The 27111-nt window shown below is 49.2% G+C and overlaps 3 protein-coding genes across 10 annotated transcripts; 2 read left to right on the top strand and 1 right to left on the bottom strand.

Annotated features, from left to right (window-relative positions):
* Positions 1-231: 231 nt before the first annotated feature.
* Positions 232-5684, top strand: LOC120895786 (proteoglycan 4-like). Of its 5 annotated transcripts, none has more exons than XM_040299423.1 (6): positions 232-587; positions 657-1116; positions 1183-4371; positions 4467-4889; positions 4963-5053; positions 5140-5684. In XM_040299423.1, the coding sequence occupies exons 1-6, from the start codon at positions 568-570 to the stop codon at positions 5244-5246; spliced, it is 4290 nt and encodes a 1429-aa protein (XP_040155357.1). In that variant the 5' UTR covers positions 232-567; the 3' UTR covers positions 5247-5684. The 5 variants fall into 5 exon arrangements, with proteins under 5 accessions (XP_040155357.1, XP_040155356.1, XP_040155358.1 ...); XM_040299422.1 differs by having other exon boundaries at positions 657-1122; XM_040299424.1 differs by having other exon boundaries at positions 657-2036; positions 2112-4371.
* Positions 5685-9235: 3551 nt separating this feature from the next.
* LOC120895051 (putative protein TPRXL) lies at positions 9236-18735 on the top strand. Of its 3 annotated transcripts, none has more exons than XM_040298048.1 (4): positions 9236-10705; positions 11719-12016; positions 16351-16774; positions 16875-18735. In XM_040298048.1, exons 2-4 carry the CDS (start codon positions 11773-11775, stop codon positions 17239-17241), a joined length of 1035 nt encoding a protein of 344 aa, XP_040153982.1. In that variant the 5' UTR covers positions 9236-10705; positions 11719-11772; the 3' UTR covers positions 17242-18735. The 3 variants fall into 3 exon arrangements, with proteins under 3 accessions (XP_040153982.1, XP_040153983.1, XP_040153984.1); XM_040298049.1 differs by lacking the exon at positions 9236-10705 and adding an exon at positions 11429-11603; XM_040298050.1 differs by lacking the exons at positions 9236-10705; positions 11719-12016 and adding an exon at positions 15332-16272.
* A 737-nt stretch (positions 18736-19472) lies between these two features.
* LOC120897548 (glucose dehydrogenase [FAD, quinone]-like) lies at positions 19473-22878 on the bottom strand. Of its 2 annotated transcripts, none has more exons than XM_040302522.1 (3): positions 22725-22878; positions 21254-21599; positions 19473-21176 (listed from the first exon to the last, which is right to left on the bottom strand). In XM_040302522.1, the coding sequence occupies exons 2-3, from the start codon at positions 21594-21596 to the stop codon at positions 19651-19653; spliced, it is 1869 nt and encodes a 622-aa protein (XP_040158456.1). In that variant the 5' UTR covers positions 21597-21599; positions 22725-22878; the 3' UTR covers positions 19473-19650. The 2 variants fall into 2 exon arrangements, with proteins under 2 accessions (XP_040158456.1, XP_040158457.1); XM_040302523.1 differs by having other exon boundaries at positions 21254-21596.
* Between the last annotated feature and the right edge of the window lie 4233 nt (positions 22879-27111).

Genomic DNA, 27111 nt, shown 5'->3' with positions numbered 1-27111 from the left:
ATTTCAACGTTTTCTGCTAGCAAGTGATTCATAATTGTTTATTTCAGATCGGATAGCACAATAACTATTTATTTTTAATGATAAGAAACAATTTAACAAATAAAGCACATAAATATTTCTCTCATCAAGGGTATTCTTCATAAAAATTGTAATCCCAAAGTATTCGCCAGATGTTCATACATCAACCACCCTGTGCGGCCGTTTGACACATTTCCACCCGACCTGTCAGTTTGCATTTTCATAACGACAATTTGTAACGAACGCAAGAGAAGGCAAAGCCAACGCCAACATTCAGCCAAGTTTGTGTTTTTTCGTGTTATGTGAGCAAACATTCGCGCGCACCGTGATGGAATCTAGTTTTCATGGCTATAGCTGAACGATTAGGTGCTTGCGGTTGTAAGTGTACGCGGGGACATTGTGATACAGACACGATAAACCAGATCTATTTGTGTGCCACGGGACAGACGCGTCCTCGTCGGCGAAATTGCGCTTGGGATTGCCGCAAGTGTTATAATAGGTGATACAACACGCTAGCCAGTTGTGGCTGGATCAAAGCAAGGAGCAACCATGGCATATTTTATGGCAAAGTAAGTTGTTCACGTCGAGAGCACAAGAAGTTCGGTACCAGTTGTCCCCTTTTTTTTTTGCTTTTGTAGCGTTCCCGATCTCCGTCTGTCGGATGTTGACGAATTGATACGCGAGACGGCGATGGACGACTCGAACGGGCAGAAGATTTTGGAATATCTCCGGCGCAAGCGTGGCGGTGCCAGAGCGCGGCTGTACGATGGGTCGGATAATTCGTTCCACTTCCGGTTGGATCATGTGCAGCCCGTCACGGTGCCGCAAGCAGGCAACAGCAACCGCAGGGAATTGTCAACCGCCCGCAGCCCAGAAGCAGCAGCAGCAACAGCAGCAGCTGCTCCTGCTGCTGCTCCTACTTCTCCTCCGGCAAGCAGCAGCGGTGCACTGATTCAACCGTTGGCAGATCTGTCGGTCGACAACCGCGTGTCTTCCTTTATCACTCCCGCTCGACTATCGGTGGCCCTATCGCCGGTGCGTACCGGTGCAGAAAACGCGCGATCAACGAATGTAACTAGTCCCACACGCAAGAGCACGGTACACGTAAGCCCGTATGTTTCGCTAAAACCCGCCACAAACCTTCAAAAGCAACTCTTGTTACAGCAATACAAGCGAAGCAATGATATGAAATTTGAAGCCTTACGACATGCGAGCCATCTGGCGTCGAGCACCCCGATCGCGGGCGAACATGCTAATCGAAAGGGGCAAAATTTGCTCAACTTCCGGGAAACGATTTCCCCTATCCTAGATGAACAGGTACCGGGGACGCCAACTCACCGCCCAGCGCGAAACAGTTACCGGGGAGAACAAGGAGCGCAGGTAGGACCGGCTACCATACAGACGCCGGTCCCTGCCATTCAAGACGTGCCGGACGGGATGGGGCAACAAAATGGTCGTGAAAACACTCCACCCCGGGAGCAGAATGCGTCGGTCGTTATACCGGAAACTCCGAGCCCGGTGCGTCGATCACCCCGCCAACCATGCACACCGCTCAGTGGCCTTTCGTTGGCGTATCGCGGACATATCAGTGCGGTGCCGCTGGCTAAATTGTTGAATGCTTCGCTTGATGATCGGGACAGTGCTTCTACGCCTTCCCGCCGTAGCATTCTCAAAAACGGTCTCGGAAACCATGTCCCTTCGCCTAGGAATCGTGTGAGCTTTAGCGAGAAGTTAACCGTAGTGCGTGAAATTTCGCCCCGGGTCTCACCTGACGATGCGCAGATTACATCGGACGAGAGTGACGAAGAGCAGGCGAATCAAGGTGTTTACAGGTCGCGAACATCGGATCGGGGTGTGACACTTCAGCGATCCCGACTCACGTTCGATTTCGAGCAAGAGCCGGCGCCTGTTTCTCCTACCAGGTCATCGAAGAGGTTAGAGCCGGCGCCTGTTTCTCCAACTAGATCTTCAAACAGACCCGAGCTGGCGCCCAACTCTCCTACCAGATCGTCTAACAGGTTTGAGCCGGCACCTGTTTCTCCTACTAGGTCATCGAACAGACTTGAATCGAATACGCCCGTTTCTCCTACCAGGTCGTCTAACAGGCCTGAGCCAGCGCCCGTTTCCCCTTCTAGGTCATCGAACAGACCCGAGCAGATGCCCGTTTCTCCTACCAGATCATCGAACAGACCCGAGCAGATGCCCGTTTCTTCTACCAGATCATCGAACAGGCAACATGTGCAACAGGCTACCAGTCCAAGCAAAAGAAACCCATCGAATGGCCCTGAACCAGCACAGAACCAACGCCAAAGGTCAACTGGCATCGAAACCAGTGCACACAAAGATACCGAAAATGCACAACACTCCCGGCGTTTGTTTGGACAGGGTCGTTCGAACGCGTTTGATGATGATGGTGGTGGAGGCAAGGATCCTGCATCGCCCTCCAGATCCACCGAGAATGTCGCACGTTCGCCCACACGACCGCCATCGGCTGGTGATCATCCTGCACGCCCGGATCGACAGCTTCCTCGCTCATCGGCGAAAGCGTGCAACAATCGTACCAACAGAAACACCATCAACATGATCATGGACGACTGGGACGAGGGAGCAACATCTCCGATGGAGGTAGACCATGAGCAAGGTGAGGCTGGCGAAGGCGAAACAGCGCACAGAACGATCACGGAAACGCTTGCCATCACAAACGTGGTCACGCCGCGGACGGTCGTGATGGATATTCTGGAACCACCGTCCGCCTTCTGCGATGACGACACAGCCAACGACAGCGACAGTCGACTGCCTACTGACCAGGAGGAGCCAAACAACCGAGCACCGAGCAACAACCAAGCGTCACCGGGCTCGAGCGATTCGGACTCATCGCGTAAACGCAAGCAGGACAATTTGCGTGTGTTGATCACGGCTGTACCGTCGCCAAAGCAGTCGAAACTGTCACTGCCTCAACCGGTTGGTAATACAACACTGCTGCAAGTGCCTCAACATTCCGAGCGCTTGGTCAGCGTAAACTCACCGCACGATCATGTGCCGCTGGACATGATACAGACGGTCGATATGATACACAGCAAAGTAAATTCCGAGCTTCTCGAACCGAAACCGGGGGGCGATGCAGGGATGGAGCGGCGTATCACTATCTGCAATCCGCCGAAGCGGCGCGCCACCAAATCGAAGGTGGACGCTGATACGGAAATTTACTTTCAAACGGTCGAAAACACTTGCTCTCAGGAAGGGCCAAAGGCCAAACAGCGGAAGGAACGGCGTAAGCTGTTTGTGCAGGAACCTGCCGATAGGATGCCGGAGGACGAAGAGCGTCAACCTATACCATCACCAGTACCGCTGCCCCTGACGCAAGAGCTCGTCGATTCCCAGGAACAACGGGTACAATCAAAGCAAAAGCAGCAGTCGGTTAAAGAACTTGCTGTTCTTGTAAAACGCTTATCGGACGTAACCATTACCAGGTGCATCCAGTCACCGGATCGGTCGGCCCCGAAGGTTGCAGCGACTGCCCGCTCCTCCCCCGTTGCATTGGAAAGGGATGAAGAGTACGATAGTCCTGTCGAGCTCGCAGTGCGAGAGAAACAGAACGAAGAACGGAGTGAAAAGAGCGATCGGACGAAGGAGGAGAAACGGAAGGAGGAAACGTGTAGTCCACCCCAGCAAGTGGAGCGAGCGGCGAGTCCGAAAAGAAAATTAAAACCGTCCGGACCGTCGAAGAGGAAGAAGAAGGAGAAGCCGCCCGCGGGAGCTAGTTCACCGGAGCCTGCCGCCACCAAGCCGGTGAGCGGTATGGCGCAGAAGTATTTGAAGGACGTGTCGAACGAAATACGGCAGCAGATTGAAAGCGAAGGTCCACGGCGAAGCCACCGAAGCCGACGGTTGGCGGATGAGGTGCTGCGCAATAATCCCGATATCGCCCGGACCGACGCACCGCAGTACGTAATGCCGAACATGAAGGATATGCTGAAATACTTCCAAAAGTTCGAGCGGACCAGCAAGAAAGAAGGCAAGAAGGGGAAGGAAAAGGGTAGCGGTTCGAAAAAGGAAGCAAAAAGAAAGCACGAACCATCGAACGAAAAGGACGGCGGAATTGCAACGAAATCGTCGGAGAAAACGGACAAAAAAGGACGTGGGCGGACACGGAAAGTGGTCAACCAGAAGGAGGAAAGGTTTGATTCGGACGGATTTCGCATACCACCCGCACCGGTGGTGGCGTCCGGAGCAAGGGAGGGAGGGAAAACAGCGAGTCGCGAAGAGCCTTCGGAATCGTACTCTTTATCCGCGTCCAATCAACAAGAACAGGGCACATCTAGCGATTCGGGCCTTTCGTCAGCGGTGATGACGGTATGTGAGGTGTTGGGGTATGGTTGGGCTTGGGCAACAGTTTTCCGGTAGCGCTAAATTTCCAACCATTCTTCCTTTTATCCCTTTTCAAACAGAACGACGATGCTACGAACACGGCCGAAGCAAATGAACGATCGGAAGTTTCCAATCCCTCAAAACAATCGTCATCTAAAGCCGATCGTACTGCTTCCGCTGCCGCACCACCGAATACAACTGCTGCATCGTCCTCCTCCTCCTCCCCATCCGCTTCCTTCTCCGGTGCGGATATGCTGGCGGAGAAGCGCAAAGCGATGGACTGGATGATGGTGCTGATGGAAAACCGGCAGAACCGTGCGGCTGGCTTGCCGAACGTCGAACTGCAGGGCTTCACCCATCTGTCCCTCGAGCATCTAGCGTTCCAGCGGTGCAAAGGCATCGAGTATTCGTTCTACGTCTACTCGAACAAGGACAATTTCGGCTTTTTGCGGGTTCTGCCCAACGTGACAAAGAAAACCACATTTACAAAGCATTGTTCGCTGGTAGGTAGGGTGCAAGGGGGAATCAAGGTGTGAATCAGAGAATTGATATAATTTTTCTATTGTTATTTTGCAGAAATTTCTCATACTCAGTGGCGCGCTTAAGTTCATCATTAATGGGTACGAGGTGAACGTTGTTGGAGGCGATTTCTTGATGATTCCACCGAGTAAGTATATCGCATGGCGGGTTAAGCTTAGCTTTGTTTCGCTGTTTATACCTCTAACGTTACGAACCTTCTGTACCATCGAATAGGCACAACATATAGCATGGTGAATGGATCGGAAACAACGCTCATGTTTATGATAAAGGCAACCCTGCCAGAAAGCCAAGCAGAAACCGATGGCCAAGGAAAGAGGTAGATCGAGTTGTGTGTTCGCTAGCGCAAAGACCTTTACACCATTCTTTAATCAATAAAAAGTGTTTAGAGGTATAGCGTAAACGGTGTTCACGGTTAGATAGTTAGTGTTGTTGATAAATTAAAGAAATGTACAATGTGTGGGAATGCTTCATCAGCTCTTGGTGGATGCTAATTGATAATATAAATATTATAATTAAATCTTTTGGACTGATAAATAACAAACACATACAAACAACTAGAGAGAGAGAGAGATAGATAGAGAGAGAGAGAAAGAGAGAGAGAGAGAGAGAGAGAGAGAGAGAGTATGAGTGAAAACTTATCTTCCCACTCTTCCAGCTCATGATGTAAGCTATCACACGATTAAGCACAGTTAATTTCTTTCCTTTTTTGTATCTATGCAGTTGACAGTGAGAAATATAACAATTGATTTAATTAATTATTAGCTGAGCAATGATATATTACAACAACAAAAATCTTATCACATGGTGCTTTCCATCGTTAACAACATTTGGGGGAAAAGCAAATATGTAGGCCCATACCCATCACAACGCGACGCACGTGCTCTCTACCGGCATTCTATCTATTAATGTAGGCCATCGCTTTGCTGTTCCGAAGCAAACGGCACAAGCCACCTGCTACATACCACCGAAACATGCCAGACATACACACATACAAGAAAACATAAAAAGAGCCCTGGGAAATGCTTCCACCTTACATAATGTCTTCACGTCAGGTTAGACACGTGTGGTGTACGCGCTTCGTACTACCATCACAGCCATCGCCAATGACCCAGTTTCCTGCTTCCCACCACCGAGCGCTTTTGTTGATTTCCGTTCGGTGGTGTTTTTTTCCTTCTTCTTCCTCTCTTGATAGCGTCACCCACGCGCGTGGTTCACTCCATCCATTCGTTATGAAGCCATCGCTGGTGCGGTATGAATGATGATGTTAGCCAGTCGCATGGAACGACGGAATGTCACAGCGAGGGATTATCGCTAGTTATGGATTAGGAAGTTCCTGTTTTTGGGTGTTATGTGTACAACTTGTAGTAACTTTACACATACACACGCACATACATCGATTGTAATACATTCAGGAGTTAATGAACACTACCCCAAATGGTGTGTTTTATTACTTCAATCTTTGCAGAACAAAAACCACAACATAACATTATCACGTGTTAACATAACATAACATTATCGCGTCACCAATACAGCCACGTGCAGATTAATCGTAGCCTTCCTATTATTTTCCGGATGCCCATTTTTCTTTTCTTTTTTTGTGTGTGACCAATACTATCCCTTCCAAAACCACCGTGACTATATATCGTACTTAGGGAGCAGGTTCGTTAACGGGAGGGAACGCAAAAGAAGCAATCATTAGTGTCAGATAACTTCGACCAGCGGCAGCTTAAGTTTGCTTGGTAGCCGGGCACTACTGTCATTGGATAACCCGGCGGCAGGCGCTGTCGCGTGGCTGTAACGGTGCGAACTCGCCTCAAGGGTCAACATTGCAGGCTAGTCCCGCAAACAATATGTCGAAATGTGAGCGATTGCTTGAGCCGTACAGACCTGGAACCTGTCGTTCCACGTGCTCTGGTGGCATGCAGCGCGGAACAGAAGCGGACGAAGCGAAGAATAAAGAAGGTAGAATGGTTTTATGTTACAAGCAGGTTAACGGGCGGCGTAATTTGGAAGCAGGAATTTACGGCACGATAGTGTTGTTGTTGTCTGGTGGAGCTGCTTTTTAATGAGTTACGCAAGCCGATGGGGCATTTTTCGTTCGCTCAGCATTAGATAGACTATGTGCAAACGATACACCGTTGCTCGTTGAGGAGAGTAGGGGAACATGAGAACGTTTTCTTTTTTTTTCATGTTGAACTGCTAAATCCATTTTTTAAACTGTCTGTTTCACGTTTTCATAAAACCATAGCCTTCACCCTCCGGCGTACAACGTGATCGCGGCCCCCCAAAAGGACGACGTAGAAGTTGTGCTCATGATTTATGAATGATTTGTTTGCCTTTTCTGCTGTGCGAATTGGATCGAACGCGACGCGTACGCACGACCACTAGCACAACACGTGACACACAGGGCATGAAGCAATGGAAGGTAGGAAGAAAGGAATAGGATATAGAAAATATTGAGAAAAACAGCGATAATGGTAGGTGATGCCAGTTGCTACAAGGCCAGACACGAATCCAGCGTGTCCGCTGGGACCAAAGATGTGATAAAAATAAGTCTCGTAAGCATGGGACACAAGATGTTACACGGGAAAATTTGATGAAGCCTTTGTTCGTGGAAAAGCAGAACATTAGATTTAGGTACCCCATTTCTACGTAATGTGTTCTAGGAAAGCAGTACTGATTGTTTTTGGTTGTGCATGTGGCTGCGTATCTGACGAAAAGCGCAGCAGAAAGAGAGAGAAAGAGAGCATTTATTGTTGGAGAAGTTACGCAGAAAATGGCACGTGTATTGCTGCAGGACATTCGGCACCAATTCCTCAGAAGTACAGAAAGATGTGTAAGACATCTGTTGTGTGTTGTTTTATTCACTAGATATTCAGACGATCGGAGGACGCCTGTTTGGCTCTTTGGTTTTGTTTTAGAAAAAGGAATTGCATAAATTTTCCATAATTGGGTGGCGTACGATTCTGCCTTTGCCGTACACTATTTGTGGGATTGAACTATAAACGGCAAACAGTACCAATACCATAACTCACATACACACACAATGTCTATGGCCACGTGGACTAAAGAGCATGCCCGCTTAGAAGATTGATATGCGGTGCATTTTCAATTTGAAATATTCATTACTAGCCAACACCCGTACGCTCCATGTGCACTATCACATTTCAGCTTCAGCGTTGCGGGCAGGAAGTCGATTAAATTCCGTTGGCTGCATGGCAATACAAGTGAGGCAAACAAAACCAAAAAAAAAAGAAAGGAAAAACACACCACATAATTCACCAAAACCGCACGATGAGCCACGCTGTAAGGATAGGCTGCCTTGTTTGTGTGTGTGTGCATTGGTGGCCTTTTAGTAGCAAAGCGGTATCGTGAGCACGTGTTCTGGCAACCCTCCCGGCGTGACTCACGCTCGCGTGGGATAGTGGTGGGAAACACGCTGGTCGTATTTGCGCGTAAGCATATGCGTGAAGTGGATGCATGCATAGTGGATGAGATGTTCACAAAGTTTGCTCACCGCTCGGGTGGAGAGGAGGCCTAGTGTAACGTGAGAGAACGCTTCCACACGATGGAAGTAGAAGAGGGGTGGCAAAGGAAACTCCGACCCAGCGATGAGTGTGCAGAGCACATGGATTTTGTTTTTTTTGTTGTTTTTATTGCTGCAATTCCATTGTTCTGCCTGCCGTGTCTCTTGTTGCTGGTGCTGATGAAATGAGCCAAAGAGCGGAACGGGACTTTACTCACGCGCGTTTTTATGGGGTTCTCTCGTCTTTTCAAGCTGATGAGTGCATCGTTGTCAAACAATGGATTTATTTGACTTTTTTTTAAATTTGGTTTTTAATTCCATTTCATTTTAAAATTAAAAACATCCAAATAAATAACATGGAAAGGTTTTATGATGGGCAAACATGTTACCTTCGCTTAAAATGCACGATGACAGGCACGTGTTTGACACCCTTGCCAGCGAATGTAGTGCATCGAAGGCAGGAAGGGTGCCGAAATACAGTAAGTAACGATTTTTGATGAGCTGTCGTGCATAGTTTTAATTACTATTTAGTTACCTTCGATGATAGTAAGTTCTGTGAAACCAAGATTACCAAGAAAGTGAAAGAAAAAGAACAAAATAAAATAAAACTTTGATTTAATCACACCATCCACGCGTTAGCGGTGCTCGTCACGCACTGTGAACAGTGTGGATAGTTTGTGGAGAGAAACGGTGTAAGCTCTCGAGAGTACACCAACGTATGGGATCGCTCTCTCTCTCTCTCTCGAGAGAGGAAACCCATAAACGCAGCATTAGATGCGAGGAATGCGTTGCCTTTGTGTTCAGAACACGTAGAGAAGCGCTACACTGCTGTTGTGTACGGTGACTGACTGACCATTTTTCAGATCCGCCTGTCTTGGCCATCCATCCGGTTAGGCGTAGTGTGTTGTGTAGCTATCGTGACTCGCCAAGCATATAAGTGTGGCGCTATACTGACCGTCAATCGCGTGAGTGATATTGGAGCAAGCAAGTGACAGCAATTGGCAGGTCTGCTAAAGCAAACACACCCCGCGAACGGTCGGTGGAAGTAATTTCACCCCTTTTTTGTTTCGCCGAATTCGCCCATCAAGTCGCCGCTGTGTCGAACAAAGGGAATGAAGGGGATGAGTTGAGGTGAATGAAAAAAACCATCACCACTACCATCACCACAACAACAACAACAACAACAACGGGCTGAAGAGTCTGTTGTCTGCGCGGAGTTTGGCGGTGCATTTGATGTTTAGCCGTCGCAGCTTGCTGTGTTTTTTTGTGTAGTGTAGTGTGTGTGAGCGCATTTTTTTGGAAGGGTGACTAATTCCAAGAGTGCAGTAATTTCATCCAGTGAATTGTGTGAAGTGGGGGTTTTTGCACCGTGGAAGGGAGCATAGAGTGCGAGTGTTTGTGTATCTCCTTCTGCCCTGTCGTTCTGCCTGTGTTCGAAGGAAGTGTGCAAAGAATGGCGCAAGCAAGCAATAAATAATAACACAAAATAACCAGCACAGACACACTGTACCCCTCCAGTTTTGGTTTCGGCTAGGCGGGAAGCATCCCCCAATTGTTGCGGTTGTGTCCCACCCCGCTGTCTGCACATTTAATGCGACACCGCCACCGAACACGTGAATAGAGTACGAGTCACAAGCCGCGCAGTGTGCGAGCGTGGTTCAAAACGCGACAGGGGAAAAGAAAAGAATAAATCGCACCCGTTCATCGAAATGGTGTAAAAAAAAACGCTCCCCTCGTAAAAAAAAAAAAACAAGGAAAGAGCATTGTGTATCGTGTTCCTCTGTCCTCTCGCTCCCTCCTTCTGGGTGGTTGCGCGTTTCGGTGCGGCCATTTGCGAAAAGTGTGCGTTTTTAGTTCCGAGAATTTTGTGCACCACTTTATGCCATCCCCATCGTTTCGCATAAAGGGGGAACGTTGTGTTGCTGCAGTGGCCTGTGTGTGTGCGAGCTTGGAGTGTTTCGGGGTTTTACGGGAGGGGTTGTGTGTTTATTTTCTGCGCTTTGGCGACTTGAGACGGCAAGCAGCTCGAGCAGCAGTGCCCTTAGCATCGTTGGAAAAGCGTGTGACTACGACGACTTGCGTGTATTTGTGTGTGTGTGTGCGTTTGTGCGGCTATAATCTTCCATCTGGCGAAGGTTGTTAATCTCGCGCGACGCAGAGGTTGGATTTCCCCGAAAAGGTAGCAATTTTCGCTTCTTCGAAAAGGCGTATCCCCCGGACACCAAACTCGGCGACAGTCACACAGCTCGCAAGGTAAGTGAAGCCAAAAGGACGACGGAACGGAGTGTGGAGGTGGCGGCCCATACGAAACGGAAGTGGATTCAGTAGACTTTCCGCGCTTAAAAGTTAGAAATTGCACGCACCTAACCGCGACAGGTCATAGAAGCAAGCAGGAGATACATACATCGTTGGCAAAGCCCCGCACCGGATAAGTTATACTGTTCCGGTAGACTGGTCCGAATGGCGTTGCAGCCACCGTTATCATTACCTTCGCACTGAACAAAAAAAAAACAAAAGGAAGAAAATTAACGGCGGTTTAAAATAACCTCCAAATAACAAACAAACCCCTGGGGTACGGGTCGCCGGCAACAACCATCGTCCGAGGTCTTCAGGATGCCAGCGATTGATTGTGTCCCCGGGGGCTTGGGTTGCTAATGGGTGTCCTTTTTTTGTTCGTTCACTTTTACTTGCCCAAGAACCGGCACACGGTATCAGTAACCTTTGTGGAAAGATTCAATTTTTCCTTTTGCAATGTACTGTGGATCTTTCCTCTCGTTCATTGTCCCATTATCTGGCACCTCTAACTTCAGCACTGATGCCTGATGTCGATGCCTACTTAGGTGTTCTTCATCTCGTCAGCTGTCATAGTGGCACTATTTTGACACATGCGCCTGTTTAGTGCGGGTCCACCAAAAAAAAAAGAAAAAAAAACTCCCCGCTCGAGAAACGCTGATAAAGCAGTCGGCGGTGTTTTGCTTCCGATTTATTGCTCTATTTTTATGTGCCACTTTTCATGTCAAAAGGCTACCAAAAGAAAGCTATCAGGGGTTTGTTTTCCTTTCTTTTGTGCATTTTGTTTTTGAAAACATATTTTAAACAACATCGCTGAAACAAAAACAAATTGTGTTTAACACGCGTAACTGTTGATAAAGTAAGTCTAACGAGGAAGGCCTTCACTTTTCGTGGAGTAGCGAGGTGCTGTTGCTTCCAACATTGCATAATTTTTCACTTTTTTCCTAACTATCTTTTCGTTCTTTACATTGCAGAGCACCCCTCGTCCCGGTTGCGGCACATTAGTTAGTCCTAGCCCTGCCCCGACAATGCCACTGTCCGTGACGACGAAAGTACCGTCCGCCGGCGAGGAGACGTGTAGTAGGGTCGACCGGTTGCTAGCGGAACCACCATCGCCAGCGGATTCGCGGACGGAATCGCCGGCCCCGCCACTGTCACCCGGTCCGAACTCGGGCCAACCACCGCCGCTAGCACAGCCACTGCAAACCCAGGCCGCCCCAGGTGTTGGTGGCATACTTTCGACCGTGTCTAACTTCTCCGTGATAAACTATGGTAAGGGTTGCTGCTTGCGCAAGCTGTTTGCGCTTCTAATTGCGATAAGTAACACGGTGCCGTCTCCACGTGACTCCGATCCTACACAGCAGCGATCGAACGCCCGCGAGCACGTGGGGGCTGCGCCTGAGTGTCCAAAGATCCGACGAGATAATAGTGCAAATGACACAGACGCTCTAATATGAAGCGAGCCCCGGTAGTGGTTGCTATAGAGAGCGGGCCCGATCCTCTTCCACTTCGCAGTTGGGGTAGGTCGTGCTGTGCGAGGCTTGCTTTTGCGAGGCGAGTGATGAGTCGTCAAACTGCTAACGAAATGGAGTGGGGCGCTCTTGATCTCGAGAGCTCTGGTCTTGATATCTCGCAACAGACATTCTCTAGCTGTGCCCAGCTACAGAACAGCTCGAGCAGGGAGATGATCTAACGCGCTTAAAGTGAATATCATTGCCCCGAGAGCCAGTAGCCATAAAGAGTCAGTAGCCACATATGCTCCCCTTTTCTCACCAACACACGACCGTGATCGCTATTCCGTGGGCCACTTGGAAGGGAGGGGGGACAAATGCGAGAAGGCGGAAGGCGGAGTGTGATCTGTGTTTAGCCTAGTGACGGCGGCGCTGTGCAGCTGATGATTGTGTTGACCGCGCGCACTCGTCGTTTCAATGGCGCACCCGTCACGTGTTATTGGCAAGTGTGGTGTATGGTGGTGTGTTTGGGGCGCGCACGCCTACCATGCGGCTGCTGCCGGCGAACTGCCGGGTAATCAACGTGCCGCTCGCGTCACACTGAGTGCGTTTCCTGCCGCTTGCGCGCACATCGGGGGCACTCGAGACGAAACTGAACGACGGGGCAAACAAATAGCGGCAGGAAAGTAAACGCTCGCGCAAACACAAACACTTTGGTTCGAAGGTTTTCATTGGAACCATTGGGAACCAACTCCCTGAGGGAGGGAGAATTCATCCGTTACAGCAGTTCCGTTGGGGGGAGAGAATGTGAAAGTAAAAGTTCTCTGTGCCGGGTCGACTGTCGGCGTCGGAAATGGTCCGGATGGCTGGTGTCTTTGGGAGAGAAGTTCGAGGAAACGCCTGGCATTGGCCGGCTTATGTAAACATAATTCAATTGGTTTCGATTACTTCTTTTCTAGCTTCCCTGATACTCGCGTTTGGCTATTGAATCCCAAATACCTCCACCAATAGTCCTCGAACGTGAATTCGCGGATGGATTATGTCTATCAAATGACTGGCCAAGCCATAAAGACTTTTGTTTGTTTTATTTTTTTGACACTTTCTAAATCTGTTGGTTGCTTACTCCATCCAGCTTAGGATGTCGTACTGTCTTTGTGTGCCCCAAACTCTCGCTGGTTACAGCGCCACCGGTCAAGATCCGATCACTTGCCCGCACACGTGAGGGCACATACAACCGTGGTTGTGGTTTTTTAAAGTGCACGAACGATTGCGTGATACTGCTGGGGAGAGTAGATTTCCGGCGCCCTCGCTCCCTGGCGTTAATGCGCGTACCACAGCTTGCAGGAGGAGGTCACTTCCATTGGGATGGGAAGACTCTGACGCCTTTTTTTTTCTTCTACTGTGGGCCGGTCCTGGAATGACGTCAATGCAACGTCATTCGCACGTGTAAAAGTTGTGAAAGGTGCACAGATGGAGATATGTTTAAGAGTTATGCAGAAGAGTGTGAAGAGTTGACATAGACACTAGCAAGGAGTAGAAGGGGAAGGCGACAACAATGTGTGTCAGGTTGAGCTTCTTGGGGTCCTACCGCGCTAGAGATAGCACTTGATACGTGAAAAGATCTTAAGACTATAGATCAAGTTCTAACTCCTACTTCTTGAGATCGATTACAACGGGATGTTTGGGATTTGGTGTTTCGAGGTCTTATTCTTCTGCTTCTACTTCTCTTGATTCATCTAACCAAGCGAAGCACGAATCACGCCAGGCCTTATAGGTATCGTACACGTCTACCACTAGGCTATGGTAGACATTGGCTTACACCAAATCTTAAATCCCTGCTAAACAACTAAAACAAACACATTCACTCACCTGGACGAGATTCACTCGCCAAAACACCTCGACCGCCTCTATCTTCTTCTGCTTTCCCTTTTCTCGCTACTTCGCCTTGATAACCGCGTTCCCTTGAACGCCGAGTGGTGAAGGATTTGTCTGGTCAGCAGGCCAGATGTGATGTGCGACTCAGAGAAAAGTACCGCAGCAAGGCACCGAACAAAGCGGACACGTGACCCGAAGCTAGCTCAAGCTAAGGCCGCATGGATAAAGCGAACTAGAGAGAGAGAGAGAGAACGCATGAATGTTGCGAGATGCAGACACGAACCCCGAGATTCATGGGATGCGAGGTGGACAGAAGTAAACTAACCTTCAAAATAAATAATGTAACAGTATCTGTTTTAGCAAAGTATCGCGAGCACAGAGAAGAGTGAAAACATGTGCTCACGATAAAACAAAGAAACGGACAGATCTTTCCGATTGCGTTACTACATCAAACCTCTTCCCCGGTTGTTAGTACCCGCGGGTAAATCATTCAAAAGGCAGGAGGAGGAAGATGATGCATGCGTTAACACTTGGACTTAGGGACGCGTATTAGCGTTTGCGTTTCCTGGTTGCCGGCCGCGTTGTTTAACCGTCCCCGAACACGGGGCGTACTCATGCGAAAGTGTTAGCGTGCACCTCACGCGTGCTTCGCGCCCGGAAGCACGTGGTTGCAGCGCGTCCTGGGTGTGGCGCACATGTGTATGTGTGTGTGTTTGTGTCCACCCGCGAGTTCTCTCCACGGTTCTCTCTCTACAGGCCCAACCAGCCGGGCAGTGGAGGTGCTTTTTTACGGTCCAGACATAAATGCACCCCCCCCCTGGGGTAAGTGTGTGACTTCCTGCTCTCGTACATTCGAGTGACACGTATAGTTCGCTTGTGGCGGACTGGGGCTCTCTCTCTCTCTGTCTCGGTTCTCTCCGACGACATCGGTTGCATCCACGTGGCCCCAGCGCTGGTTCGCCTGAAGCGCGAGTGTGAAAACGTGTTGCAACGCGACCTACAGCACGTTGTGCGCCGGATGGTGGGTTCTCGTTCGTACGCCGCCGCGGCTGTAGTGCCCTTTGGCGACGTGCGGGCCATGCCATGTGGGTCGTGCCGTCAGTTGTGCGTTGCCAGCTAAAAGGTATACCGCTTACGGGGATGGAGGGTGGTTAGATGTTAGCACTTTCCTTCCGCGCGGTGATTAAGCGGGATGTGAGATACCGTTCCGAGGGCTGCTGGGGGTGGGTGGTGGAATTTTCAACCATTAGCGCAGGAGTTACTGTCGGGTTGAACGGCCGAGATCGAGATCAATCGAGTCGGGTATTGTAGGAGTGTAGGACAATGAAGCTTTCAAGTGATGATTTGAACGCGTTCGCGTTTCAATAATTCCCTTCAAAATGCTTCATTTGCTACACCAAAGCTTTTAACCCGTTTCAGGGGCGAGACACGATGGTCTAGGGTACTTCACATTGTGCACACACACACGCGTAGAGGTCTAGGGGAATATGCTGATGGCAACAGTGCGCCGCCGTTACGACTAAAAACCCCATATGCCCTACGTACCCCTTTCCGTCGGGCGGAAACCGTTGGTGTAAAACCTCTGCTACAGCACACACTCCAGTGGCCCAGAACGTGATCTTCGCGTCAGTAGCGCGAGGGTGTGAAGTGTCTCTCCGCTTGGCAAGCCCTGGCCGCTGTCGCCTCCTCTGTCAACGGTGTGGCATTTATTACGACCGGACGCGACCGGTCGACGATACGCTTCAGCACGCGGCCGAGTTCCGAGACGTGTGTGAGCGCGCGCCTGCAAGAGGTGTGTGGTATTTATTTAAATCGCGTACTGAACAACGTTTTTTGTTGTTGTTGCTGCTGGTTTATGGAACCACGACGGTTGTTTCGAATGCTCAATGCAGAACAGTTCCTATACCGTTTGAAACTGAGCGAACCATTGTGTATGCATTTGTGTGGTTTTTTGCTTGCTTTTTGTACGTCGTTTACGTATTACTACTAGTGAAGAGAGAGAGAGAGAAGATTGTTGCTCACGCCGTCAAACCAACGGCTCAAGTGTGCCGGATGGAGGGAAAACAAAGGGGGAAAGACGTTTACCACTGAGGCGTTACGGCAACGTGCAAATCGTGTCAGGTTATATGGAGTGTTTGCTTGCTACATTGTTACCAGCCCCAAATCCAAACATGGCCAGTTGCCATGTACTGGTTATTGAACGTAATATTGTCTTTGTTGCGATAATTTGCGTTAATCTGTTCTAATTTTAATGATATATTATGTTCTCTTTCTTTACAGTCGGTAAAATTCAAAAGCAATCATCCTACAAATCATCCACCGGCCGGTGCCGAACGCCCTACGATAGGTCTAGCAGCTATCGGACCGGTTCGGGGGTGGTTTGTCGCATCACGGAACCGCCGATGGACGATACGACCAACTCGTCCACCTTTTCCTCGCTGGAGTATGGATGCAGCAGCGGCGGCGGTGGCAGCAGCAGCAGCAGCAGCACGACCAGCAGCAACCACAGCACAGGGATCGGCTGTGACACCAGCCCCGAATGCAGCGACCAGCTGGACAGCATCGACACGACGGAGGACGGCAGCACGTCCGGGCCACGGTTGCGCAGCCGCCGGTCGATGAGCGTTTCGTCGAGCGGATGTTCCAGCTCGATGGACGATCGAAACTTTGACTTTTCACCCCTGGGAAGCATCATCAGCTGTCGGTAAGGATCTGGGACTGGGTAGAAGGGTGCGGCGAGCCTCAAAAGTGACAGAAAAGTAATTTTCCCCTTTTGTTTTTTGTTTCCATTTTACCCGTTTTAGGTGCAACTCGTACAGCATGTCCGACTTCGATGATGATGGTTTCCGAGAGGATAGTAGCGTATCGTCGGCGCACGGTGGCGGTGCCCTTTCCGGCTCCCGATCGTACCAGTCGCATCATCCGCTGCATCACCACCACCAGAACGTACCGCACCATCCGCGCAATCACAAGGGTCTGTTCGATATTGCGCTGAAAACGGTCAAGCTGATCCGGCGCAACCAGGAGCTGCAGGTGCGGCTGGCCCAGCTGCAGGAGGAAACGAGCGCGTTCATCGACTCGGTTATGGCGAACCCGGAGAACGAATCGCTGCGGTCCCATTTCTACAGCAGCAAACGCGTCCCGACGCTACCGCTGACGGTGCAGAAGTGAACGGGATACCGGGGAAGGTCCGGTGCGCTTTGCGAGGGGGCTCGTCGTTCGCTTCGAACCACAAAAACGCCACAAACAGGACGAAACGGCCCCAGTCCCAGTCGATTATGCACAGTGTGGAAGCGGTACCGGCGGTCGGTTGATTCGAGCTGCTGCTAGCTTAAGTTACGTTAACGTTAAGAAGTTCTCATCCCGCATCATCTTCATAGTGGAAATCTCTTCCCGAGCGCCACAGGAGGGAAAAGATCGAATATTTGTTTTTTCTTAATTTATTGCCAAACTGGCTGGGCACTAAACGTGAGACCCATCGTTTCGCTTTTCATTTCATCCTTGATTAGTTGTCGTACATATATGTAGGACCATAGGCTGCGTTATTCGTACGTGTAAAACTTCTGCAAATCTAAACATTAGACTGTGTGTACTTTGACCCGTAATACCGACACAAACGGAAGCGGAAAGACGGAGAACAGTGGGTCAATCAATATAACAGTGCTAAGCCACTATTTCAATAAGCAATCAGTTAATCGTGAGATATAAGCATAGTAAGTAGGAAAGCTTTTGCTGCATTTGTGTGTGTGTGTCGACCGGGGACGGATGTCGTCGTCGTTTGCCGACTAAGAAGAAGGATAAGGGAAGGCTTATATTGCCAGTGTTAGGCTTCGGTTTGCCACGTTCTGTATGTGCTCGTTTAGTGTAGTTACTCGATGGAATCGATAGACAGTGATAAGATACGTAAGAGAGAACGTATATTCTCAGTGAACGGGGGAAAAGGGAGAAAAACAGCAACAATCAAGTATAAGGGCACACACACATACACATACGCCAAATTAAAGAAGTACGCATTGTTTCGTTATCGACATTTAATTATTGTGATTATCATTTTTTCCATCAAAGAGGAGTAGTAATGAGCGGCATCTTTGCTGATCTAGGCGTAGCAGTTGTTAGAATTCGCGCACAGTATCTCAAAGCTGCCAACTGTAAGATTCTTTTGCGTCTATCAATCGGAATCAAAATCCAGTTAACTTATTACTTATTGCCTAACAAGGTGATGTTGTGATCCTTTTTGACACACCGATGAAACGTACTGAGGGTACGCTAAACAGTAAATGCTGAAAACATTCTTATTCTCGCTCTCCGAGGATGATGGGACGAGTGTGTAGTTTTAAAGTTCGAGTTTATGTTTGAGCTTATCATATGTGTGTGTGTGTGAGCGTTATTGGCCAGAACAATCTCAATCATATTTATAAATGCTAATAGGTAAGAGATGTGTAGCGTTTAGCAGAAGATGATCACAAAACGATGGTAATCCATTACATTAATCCATCGCATGGTTGGATGAAATTCAGCCTCACATTCGCACGCGAGCGAATCAGAAGCAAGCGAGAAAGGGCGAGATGGAAGAAAAACTCCAAGTGGTATTTATATTTAACTAACGAAGGCTAAGCAAAGAAAAGCGAAAATAGATGAAAAACTGTTTTTTCATTCTTTACCTAATCGACAGCGGCGTGCTAAAAGTTGTGTGTTTGAGAAAATGAAAAAAAGATGTAGTTTTTGGTAAGTATTTTAATTGTTCAAGAATTTACACGTTATCTAAAAACGCATCTCAGAAAAAAAGTTGAAAAATCATATAAAAATTAACTACGACAATACAATTATCGTATGATCACCGTTGAGCGTGCGACTGTTGTAAGGTTTCGCGGAAAGCTTACATTGTTAACCCTTATGTGAAATGCTGCGTGAGCGTGGCAATAAAAGCGAGCGATCTAATGTTGCAGCGTTCGTCGGACGGGTTAGATTCCCATCTGAACCATATCTTGGACTCTTTTATACTTCATGGTAGCTAGTCGTGCAATCCTGTGCGTGTCTAGCATGCCGGCGTAGTTCGTTGAATCAAGAACACCAAGAAGAAAAAGACGATTTCATTGGGATTTCATTGGGCAGTGTTTATCTGTGCTTGAATTGTTTGTGTTTTACTTTTTAACCTTTTTGTTACTATTCTTAAATTGGAACACACAATACTCACTCTTTTTCAGTCCCTTGCTACTGTACGTGGGCGGAAAATGAAGTTTCTGCTTCTAACGCCCAATTAAAGAGATGGTTCCCAATGGTTCAACCTAACAACACATCGGACCTGGGTTCAAATCCCTAGAAGAAACTGCTCGTTTGATTTTATTTTTATTTTTTGGCTTCAGCATAATTTTTAAATGATAGATTTCGACTTAAATCACATATATTTTTAAAAAATTTTAGTTAAACTTTATTTACTTTTTTCTTGTTTTCTTAATTTAATGCTAAATTGTACCGTTGATTTCCCTCAAACATAAAATTAAACTTGTAAACCATCATGACTAGTTTGATTGGGGCCGCTTGCAACGGCAAAGAGCATATCTCTCTCCCCTCCCTCCTCCCTCACGGTATGTGATTGTTCCAGTAGTCCTTCACCATGTCGGCCGCCTTCTCGCCCACCATGATGACGACCCCGTTCGTGTGGGCCGCCGGTATGACCGGGAAGATGGAGGCGTCCACCACGCGCAACCCGCCGACGCCGTGCACGCGCAGTTCCGGATCGACGACCGCGTCCGGATCGCTGGCCGGGCCCATCTTGCACGTACCGGACTGGTGCTGAATGCTGGCACCGACCTGCCGCAAGCAGCAGCGCCAGTAGTCGTCTGACCGGAACGGATGCGCCTCACACCCATAGAACGGTGTCCCAAGCAGCCGCGCACCGTACGAGGCGAAGCTGTCCGACTCGCCAATGCGCACCGCCAGCCTAATGCCCTCCACCATCGTCGCCAGATCGTCCGGATGGTCGAAAAAGTTCCCCTCCATGTGGGGCCAGTGGAAAGGGTTGCGGCTCTTCAGCCACACCCGGCCCCGACTTTTCGGCCGCATCAGTACCGGCGCAATGCCGAACGCGTGCTGTCCCCGGGCCGACCCAAACGAACGGTCGTAGAATTCGCGCGTCATCCCGAACGTGTGCCGGAGCGAACCGGACTCATCGTTGTTGACCGCACCCGTACCGAGCACCAGCTCCACGTCCGGGTAGTCCTCGGGGGAGCGCGAGTTGTTCGTCTTCACGAACGCGATACCTTCGGCCCCGCCCGGCACGGTGAATGGACCGCGGCGGGCGAACAGGTAGCTCAGGAAGGGGGCCGGCCGGCGCATGTCCCGCTCCCGTATCGTTACCGGCTGGTTGACGGTGAACACCAGCCCGGACAGTGTCTGGTGGTCCTGCAGATTATACCCGACGCGCAGATCCTTTACGACGGGTATGTCGAGCTGCTGCAGATGCTCCCGCGGCCCCACGCCGGACAGCATCAGCAGCTGGGGTGAGGCGATCGCGCCCGCCGCCAGTATCACTTCCTTGCGCACGCGCACCGTGTGAAGGCGCTTGTTCTTGGTGAACTCCACGCCGAATGCCGTTTTCGTGACGGGATCGATCAAAATCCGGGTGGCCCAGGAGCGGGTCGATATGTCCAGGTTGGGCCGATCGGCGACCGGTTTGAGGTAGGCCCGGGCCGCACTGCATCGCTCCCCGTTCACCATCGTGGCCTGCGCCTTGTAGAACCCGAGCTGGACCGGATCGTTCGGATCGATGTGCCGGTAGCCGAACCGCTTGCCGGCCTCGATGTACCTGCCCAGCATTGGCGTTTCGAACGAGCTTTCCTCAATGTGCAGATAGCCGTGCGGGTTGTACGGCTGGCCCTTGATCTGCTCCGCCTTCTCGAAGTACCTCCGGACGTCCCGGTAGCCCCAGCCGTAGTTGCCCGCCCGCTCCCAATCGTCGTAGTCGCGCTGGTGGCCACGACCGTACAGCAGGAAGTTGATCAGACTCGTCCCACCCAACCCACGCCCTTTCGGCCAGTAACAGACGCCCTGTTCTAGCCCTCGGCAAGCATTGCGCATCGGATCGGACCGGTAGCCCCAGCTGTAACCTGCGCCAGAGAAGGAAGAATGTCAGATAGGCATGGGAGCTTCCTGCTTCCTTACCGCACCCACTCCACACACTCACCCGTGGCCGTTGTGAGTCCAGCGGTGAGGGGAACGTTCGAGATCAGGTTCTCCTCCTTGCCCACCTCGAGCAGCAGGACGCTCCAGTCGCGCACTTCGCTTAACCGGTTGGCCATCACCGAACCGCCCGAGCCGGCCCCAATCACGACGAAATCGTACTCGTCGCGGATCCGCTTCGCCTCCGGTATTGGCACGGAAGCGTTCGGGCCGGTGCGCACCAGCAGGCTCACCTCATCGAACAGCGTCTCGAAGACGGGGAACTGTTGCGCGTCGGTGGGAGGAGAAGCCGTCAGCAAAAACGCCATCAGCATTGGCAGGCGCGTGCCCACCGTTCGTCGTACCATCTTCTGTGGGAATGATTAGTTGTGCCGTTGGATGAGAAGATCGAGAAGATCGAAGTGATATCTTAATGCAAGGCAGATGATCGCAAATGTGATGCAGGTGCAGGTGGTGACGGTCGTTTTGATGCCTTAAAGCCTTTTTTCTAATGTCATCTCAACATCAATGAATCGAATGTTATAAGAGAGGGAGAGAATGCACGAATTCAGAATCCGAGATCGCTGAAGGTCTTTTCTTATGCCATCTGTGCATCATTGCGCGCACAAAAAACTCGATAAATAATTGCGAAAAGCCCTCACAAACGTCAGAGATGGAATGATCGATGCGCTCGTTTGTGGGAATGTAGACCCCTGAGGGGGGGAGCGAGGGTTTCACATTGACCGACAGCCGCTGTGCGGATTGTGAAAGACAATAAGGAAACAATTCCAACTGTGTCCATCAAAGAAACGGACGCCCTCGAAGGCGCCGCCATGTCAAGTGCACGCTCACAAAACACTCATAACATGCAGTTAAAATTGGCCTTACGGGGTGGTAACTGTGCGCGTTTGGAGGTGTGGTAAATCGAGGATCACGTCCGTGTGGGGCTTTGTTTTTTATTCGGTCAAACGTCAACACTTTGAGCGTTTGATTTGTACAACAAGCACACGCGGAATCGAATCACAATTAGCAACGCTCTTATTGCTGAAGATCATTCACGACACGGGTTGTCGATGTCAAACTCAGGCATGCAGGTACACGAGTCAGTTGAACGGGGAGATATTCTGACAATATTGGGAGGAATTAGTACTTCATCAACTCAATGTTGTTGAGGTTTGTGTTTTAATAATAGCCATTAGAAAATGGACAACGTTTAACACCGTGACCTTGCCAGATGTATGTCACGCTGATGCGGGTTAGGAAGAGTAGAATTGAAAGGACATCCAATGGTCTAACCAGGCTAACAATGTGAAGATCACTTATGTGGAGCACATAATTACTCATTACATCTTGTACTAAACGTAATGAGTAATTACTCATTATATCTTGTACTTGTCACTAAAATGCATAATCCACGGCACAATTGTTGATGCTCTTTCTCACTTCCAACGATCACCTGCATTGCAATGCACCTTGTGCACCTTGAAGACACTTACGTTGCTACTCTAGCGAATAGTATCCAAATGTCCTTGCAAACTTTAAGCAACTCTAAGTTGCACACAACGCTCATCGATGCTTCGACGGTTCCAAACGCTCCGAGGATTAAAAATCTCACTTCTCCAGCCAGCCAAGCCCACCAACCATCCACTGCGAAAAACGAAAAGCAACTAATCTACCCAACCGTATTCGTCTAATGCCGTCTAACAGCTGGCACGAAGCTAACCTCTCAGGTGGGGAGGGAAAACTGCTTCTACTTCTAAGCGGCTAACATCATCTACAACTCACCCTCTCGCTCCCACCAGCTGTGTAGCACACTGCAGCTCACACCAGTGGAGTGTGATTTGTGAGACGGCCGAAATCCGATCGAACGCGATCGCAGCCATGTGTCCTCGCGATCGTGACAGATCGTTTGCGCGGTATTTAGTGAGCCGCTGCTGGACGGAGCTGCTGGAGGCAAAGGCACACGACAGTGAAGTGTGGTTCTTGGGAACGCGCTCGCACGCCAATGCGTTAGACTGGGACTGGTAGGGCCGGGCAACCGTGTCCAACCACTTGTGTGCCCCCGTATCACGATGCGGCCCACGATGCGCATCAAATTGTGCACAAATCGAAGGGAGTCGTTCACATCGAAGCGATCGTCGTTAGTAAGCGATCGTACATGATACGTCCGCCTCTGCGCAGCGCACAGTTTCGCATACACCACGTACCAACCAATCTGCTGCACCGCGAAGGTGAAGTTCAGACGGCGTGCCAAACCACGCTAAATGGGGGTTTTAAATTAGCATGGGGACAAGGGGACGGACGATTGCAGCCCCCGGTCGGCGACTTCCGAGACGTGCGGTGGTACGGTCGAGTGCTGCCAAAGCCCTGATGGCCTAATCGGTAAAGGCAAGATTGCGACGGTGCGTGTTCGCTGGACGTAACCATAACTTAACGCTCCGGTGTTGTGACCTACATCGAGCAAGTTCTCTCTCTCAGCGTTAGAATGAACGCTGGGCAGACACTGGCACCCCCGCCCCCCCCAGGGGGCAAGGGAAGTGATGGCGATTAGAAGGTGGCTCGTCACTTCACCGCTATGCGCCCGCACCGTGGCCGACGAGACAAGTCTCCGGAGGTATCCGATCTTATATGCTGTCGCTGTCGAGCCCCAAAGATTGCGGTAGATCCGGTTTGGCGACTTTCGGTTTCGGTGGCCTCTCGTGGTCAGCCCCATGTGTGTGTGTGTACGCAATCATTTCCGAACCTTTACCGGCTTTGATTACACCATACGTGCGCGAGCGCAATTTAGCGATTAATGTACATAGGTCCACCCGTCTTCGTGTTCTTGCTTGTTGCAGGGAGCTTGTATTCTTGAGTGGCTTTATTTGTGAGCATTATTATGCTGTAAGATTATAATGCTTTTAATCTCTTTTATATATGGATGACATAAACACCATCCCGTGAAACCGCGACACAAAGTGTCAATAAACTCTGAAGCCAGTTTTGGTGCGTTCCATTCGCACACGCCTATCGGGTGGAATTCTTCGCCGCTTAAACACTGCACGATCGGAATACTAATGTCCAGTTCTGTGTAGTTTAGCATATATTTCAAACCAAAGGAAAGTAGCAAAATACTCCCCACGGGGAATCTCTATTGAGAGTGATTTGATAGGCGGGGGGAAGAATAAAAGACGCACAATTTATAGATCCTGCTGTGACACAAGTCGCGCCTCACTAAAATGAGATCATTAGAGCGAATGGTGAAATTCAGCACATCATCGGCTTATAAAGAGATGCATTCCCTCGCAATATTAGTAGATGTCTCGGTTGGCAGTTGATCGGATGGTATTTTTTCGTTTTTTTGAACTATTTTGGGGTCGTATTTCGTATTTCGCAAAATGTGTATATGCTTTTTTTGCTAAACCATAAACCGTCGTCTAGTCGTTTAGAAAAAAACCCGTTGCGAGATTGAAAATCATCGACGACTCTCCTTTTCCGATGGAACCGCAAGGAACCGGTCTCGGTTTACGGTCTCTGTCTGCCGGCTACGGGTATTGGAATCGATCGAGTTCACATTTTTTCATACCAGTGAAGCAGCAGCCTTGACACAATTAATATTAGCATCGTAACACACTCTACTTATCAAATGTCCTGATTCAATTCCTGATGTGTGAACTCGATTGAAGATCCTCCAGTAGTACGGCTTCTTATCTCATCTGTATCATAAGACTCCCATCATGTCTGGGGAAGCATTAATGAATGCAATACGACAAGCGAAAGTAAAACACCTGTCCTTGAAAAAACAGTACGATTACACCCGGCCAGTGTTTTCATGGGGTGCAGCAGTTCTGAAATTCAACCAAAGCCCCAAAGTGGTCCGTGGCTCTTGGCGCCGATAACAATACCAAAGCCTGATTGAAAATGGAGGTCGCTGGAGGTACGGCGGGTACCCCAAAAACAAAAACCGCACTGACAGTGAACATGAAAAGAGAACGGGTTTGTGCGTTTTGTTTTACGCGCTGCAACCAGCAAACGCCCCAGCATTCGGGGTGTTTCACTGATATAAACAAAGCTAGTAAAAGTGACTTTTAATTTTTGATTTTTATTCGAGAGGATTTTAGGTACTCCCCTGGTGATGGTAAGCAAGGGTGTAAGGGTTCAACGATCAGTGCGCAGTGTGCGTGTATGGTTGAATGAGCAGGTGGACTACGTGCCGAGGCTCACGTCGTTTATCGGTGTGCATTTAATCGCAACACATAAGACGCTGAATATGAGGCGAAGAAGATATTTGCTATGTTAGATTAATGTATTTTTGTGATGTTAAATACACTTCCAACTGCAATTTTGAAGCATTCTTCAACCGATCACGATCATATGCTAAGCGGGGTGACAAAACAAAACAAGTGCAACGGCATTTAAGATGCAGTTTTATCGAGAACACCGGTGAGTATGCTGGTAGAAGGGAAGGGGGTTGTCTCTCCCTCCTATAGCCAGCTCCTACCAAGAAATTGCTCACGTTATCCTTGAGCTGCACCGGTGCAATGCAACCACTGTTGCCGTATTCGCTTTGCAAGCGAAAAGATGCTGTAAAAAACAGTTAATTTACAGTGGCACCAATCATTGCAGCCGATCAACAAATGAAGATGACATGCAAAAAAGGGCACCGATCGTTCATACCGCGCTGCAAGCTCGCTTTAAACTTGTGATCGATTCGGGTAAAGCGAGCGAACCTTGAAGCTTCATACCCTCACAAGCAGAGTTATCACGGCAAGTACAAATTATGTCACTATACAAACACACCCCGGCAACAACCCAATTGTGGCATTCAATTGATGTATGGGAAGACAAATTATCCATATGCAACGGGGTAAGTGGAACGAAGGATGACATTTTTAATTTTAAACCATCCTCGGGTTTTGGGTGTTGAAAAGAAAAATGAGCTTTATTTACACTTTTGCGGGACCTAGTGATCGATGAAATGGGACGCTACGCGTGCATTGTTCTATTCAGTAGCGCATTGCTGTTGTGTAATATTGTTTTCTTTGCAGAGTAAGTGTGTTAAGAAAATTTCATCCATCAAGCTTCTTCGTCAGCTAGTATAAAAGTGGATGGTTTCCGTCAAGAGGCGAAAACGCATCGACACGTGACACGCTGGGATGCGTTAATTTAACCACAACTAACTACTATCAACCGTGGCCGGCATCGTGAAATCGTCCCCGCCGGTATTGCATAACGCATGAAGATCAGTCAATGAATCCGAGTCTGTGAAATGTGGGTGAAATCAGTCGACCACTAAACACTTTGATGGCTGCAGGCGTTATCGGTATGAGACGAACTCCAAACTCCAAAGCCTAACGATCAGCGCCCCAGACGGTCGTTTTCCCATGAATGGCGGTCAGTGGTTTAATTGCATTAGTGACTGATCTACTTTCGAGTGGGGCATTTACACTCTGACCCCTGAGCAATGCTGATCATCAGCCGACAACTGGGAGCATTCAAACTGTCACAAAGCATTGCGGCGGATGCTGGTTGTGATTAGTTTGTCCTCCGCTGGAAATAGGTGCAAAATGAGACAATTTGTGGGCAGTAATGATCGCAAATTGCGTGCCACTATTACTTAAATTATCTCACAACAAACGATTGTCGACGCATCTTGCTGTGAAATGATCTGTTTTTCTGCAAACGCTTTGTACACTTTGTCAATGACCTATCCAATTATTACCTTCAGAGAAGCGATCATCGATCATCAGCAAAACAGTGCAATGGTGTGATTCATGGCAATCAAACCACTCCGGCGAGATGGGACGATGACTGATAGCACAAAAGAATGTAAGTACACCATGGTTGACCCTGCCGAGCGTGCCCGAGTCTGCTGCGACTTGTGATTAACCATCGGTCGGTGAG

Source organism: Anopheles arabiensis, chromosome 2 (assembly GCF_016920715.1).
Source record: "Anopheles arabiensis isolate DONGOLA chromosome 2, AaraD3, whole genome shotgun sequence".
Lineage (NCBI taxonomy): Eukaryota > Metazoa > Arthropoda > Insecta > Diptera > Culicidae > Anopheles > Anopheles arabiensis.
This window is presented reverse-complemented; position numbering and strand designations above follow the sequence as displayed.

What these genes read in the sequence shown, in the direction of transcription:
- LOC120895786 (XM_040299419.1), top strand. Translation starts at nt 568, where the DNA reads ATGGCATATTTTATGGCAAA. An exon ending in ATGGCATATTTTATGGCAAA is followed by an intron (nt 588 to 656) that starts GTAAGTTGTTCA and finishes TTGCTTTTGTAG; the next exon opens with CGTTCCCGATCTCCGTCTGT. An exon ending in TTACAAAGCATTGTTCGCTG is followed by an intron (nt 4,890 to 4,962) that starts GTAGGTAGGGTG and finishes GTTATTTTGCAG; the next exon opens with AAATTTCTCATACTCAGTGG.
- LOC120895051 (XM_040298048.1), top strand. Translation starts at nt 11,773, where the DNA reads ATGCCACTGTCCGTGACGACGAAAGTACCGTCCGCCGGCGAGGAGACG. An exon ending in CTTCTCCGTGATAAACTATG is followed by an intron (nt 12,017 to 16,350) that starts GTAAGGGTTGCT and finishes CTTTCTTTACAG; the next exon opens with TCGGTAAAATTCAAAAGCAA. An exon ending in GGAAGCATCATCAGCTGTCG is followed by an intron (nt 16,775 to 16,874) that starts GTAAGGATCTGG and finishes TACCCGTTTTAG; the next exon opens with GTGCAACTCGTACAGCATGT.
- LOC120897548 (XM_040302522.1), bottom strand. Translation starts at nt 21,596, where the DNA reads ATGGTACGACGAACGGTGGGCACGCGCCTGCCAATGCTGATGGCGTTT. An exon ending in TGGACTCACAACGGCCACGG is followed by an intron (nt 21,177 to 21,253) that starts GTGAGTGTGTGG and finishes TCTCTGGCGCAG; the next exon opens with GTTACAGCTGGGGCTACCGG.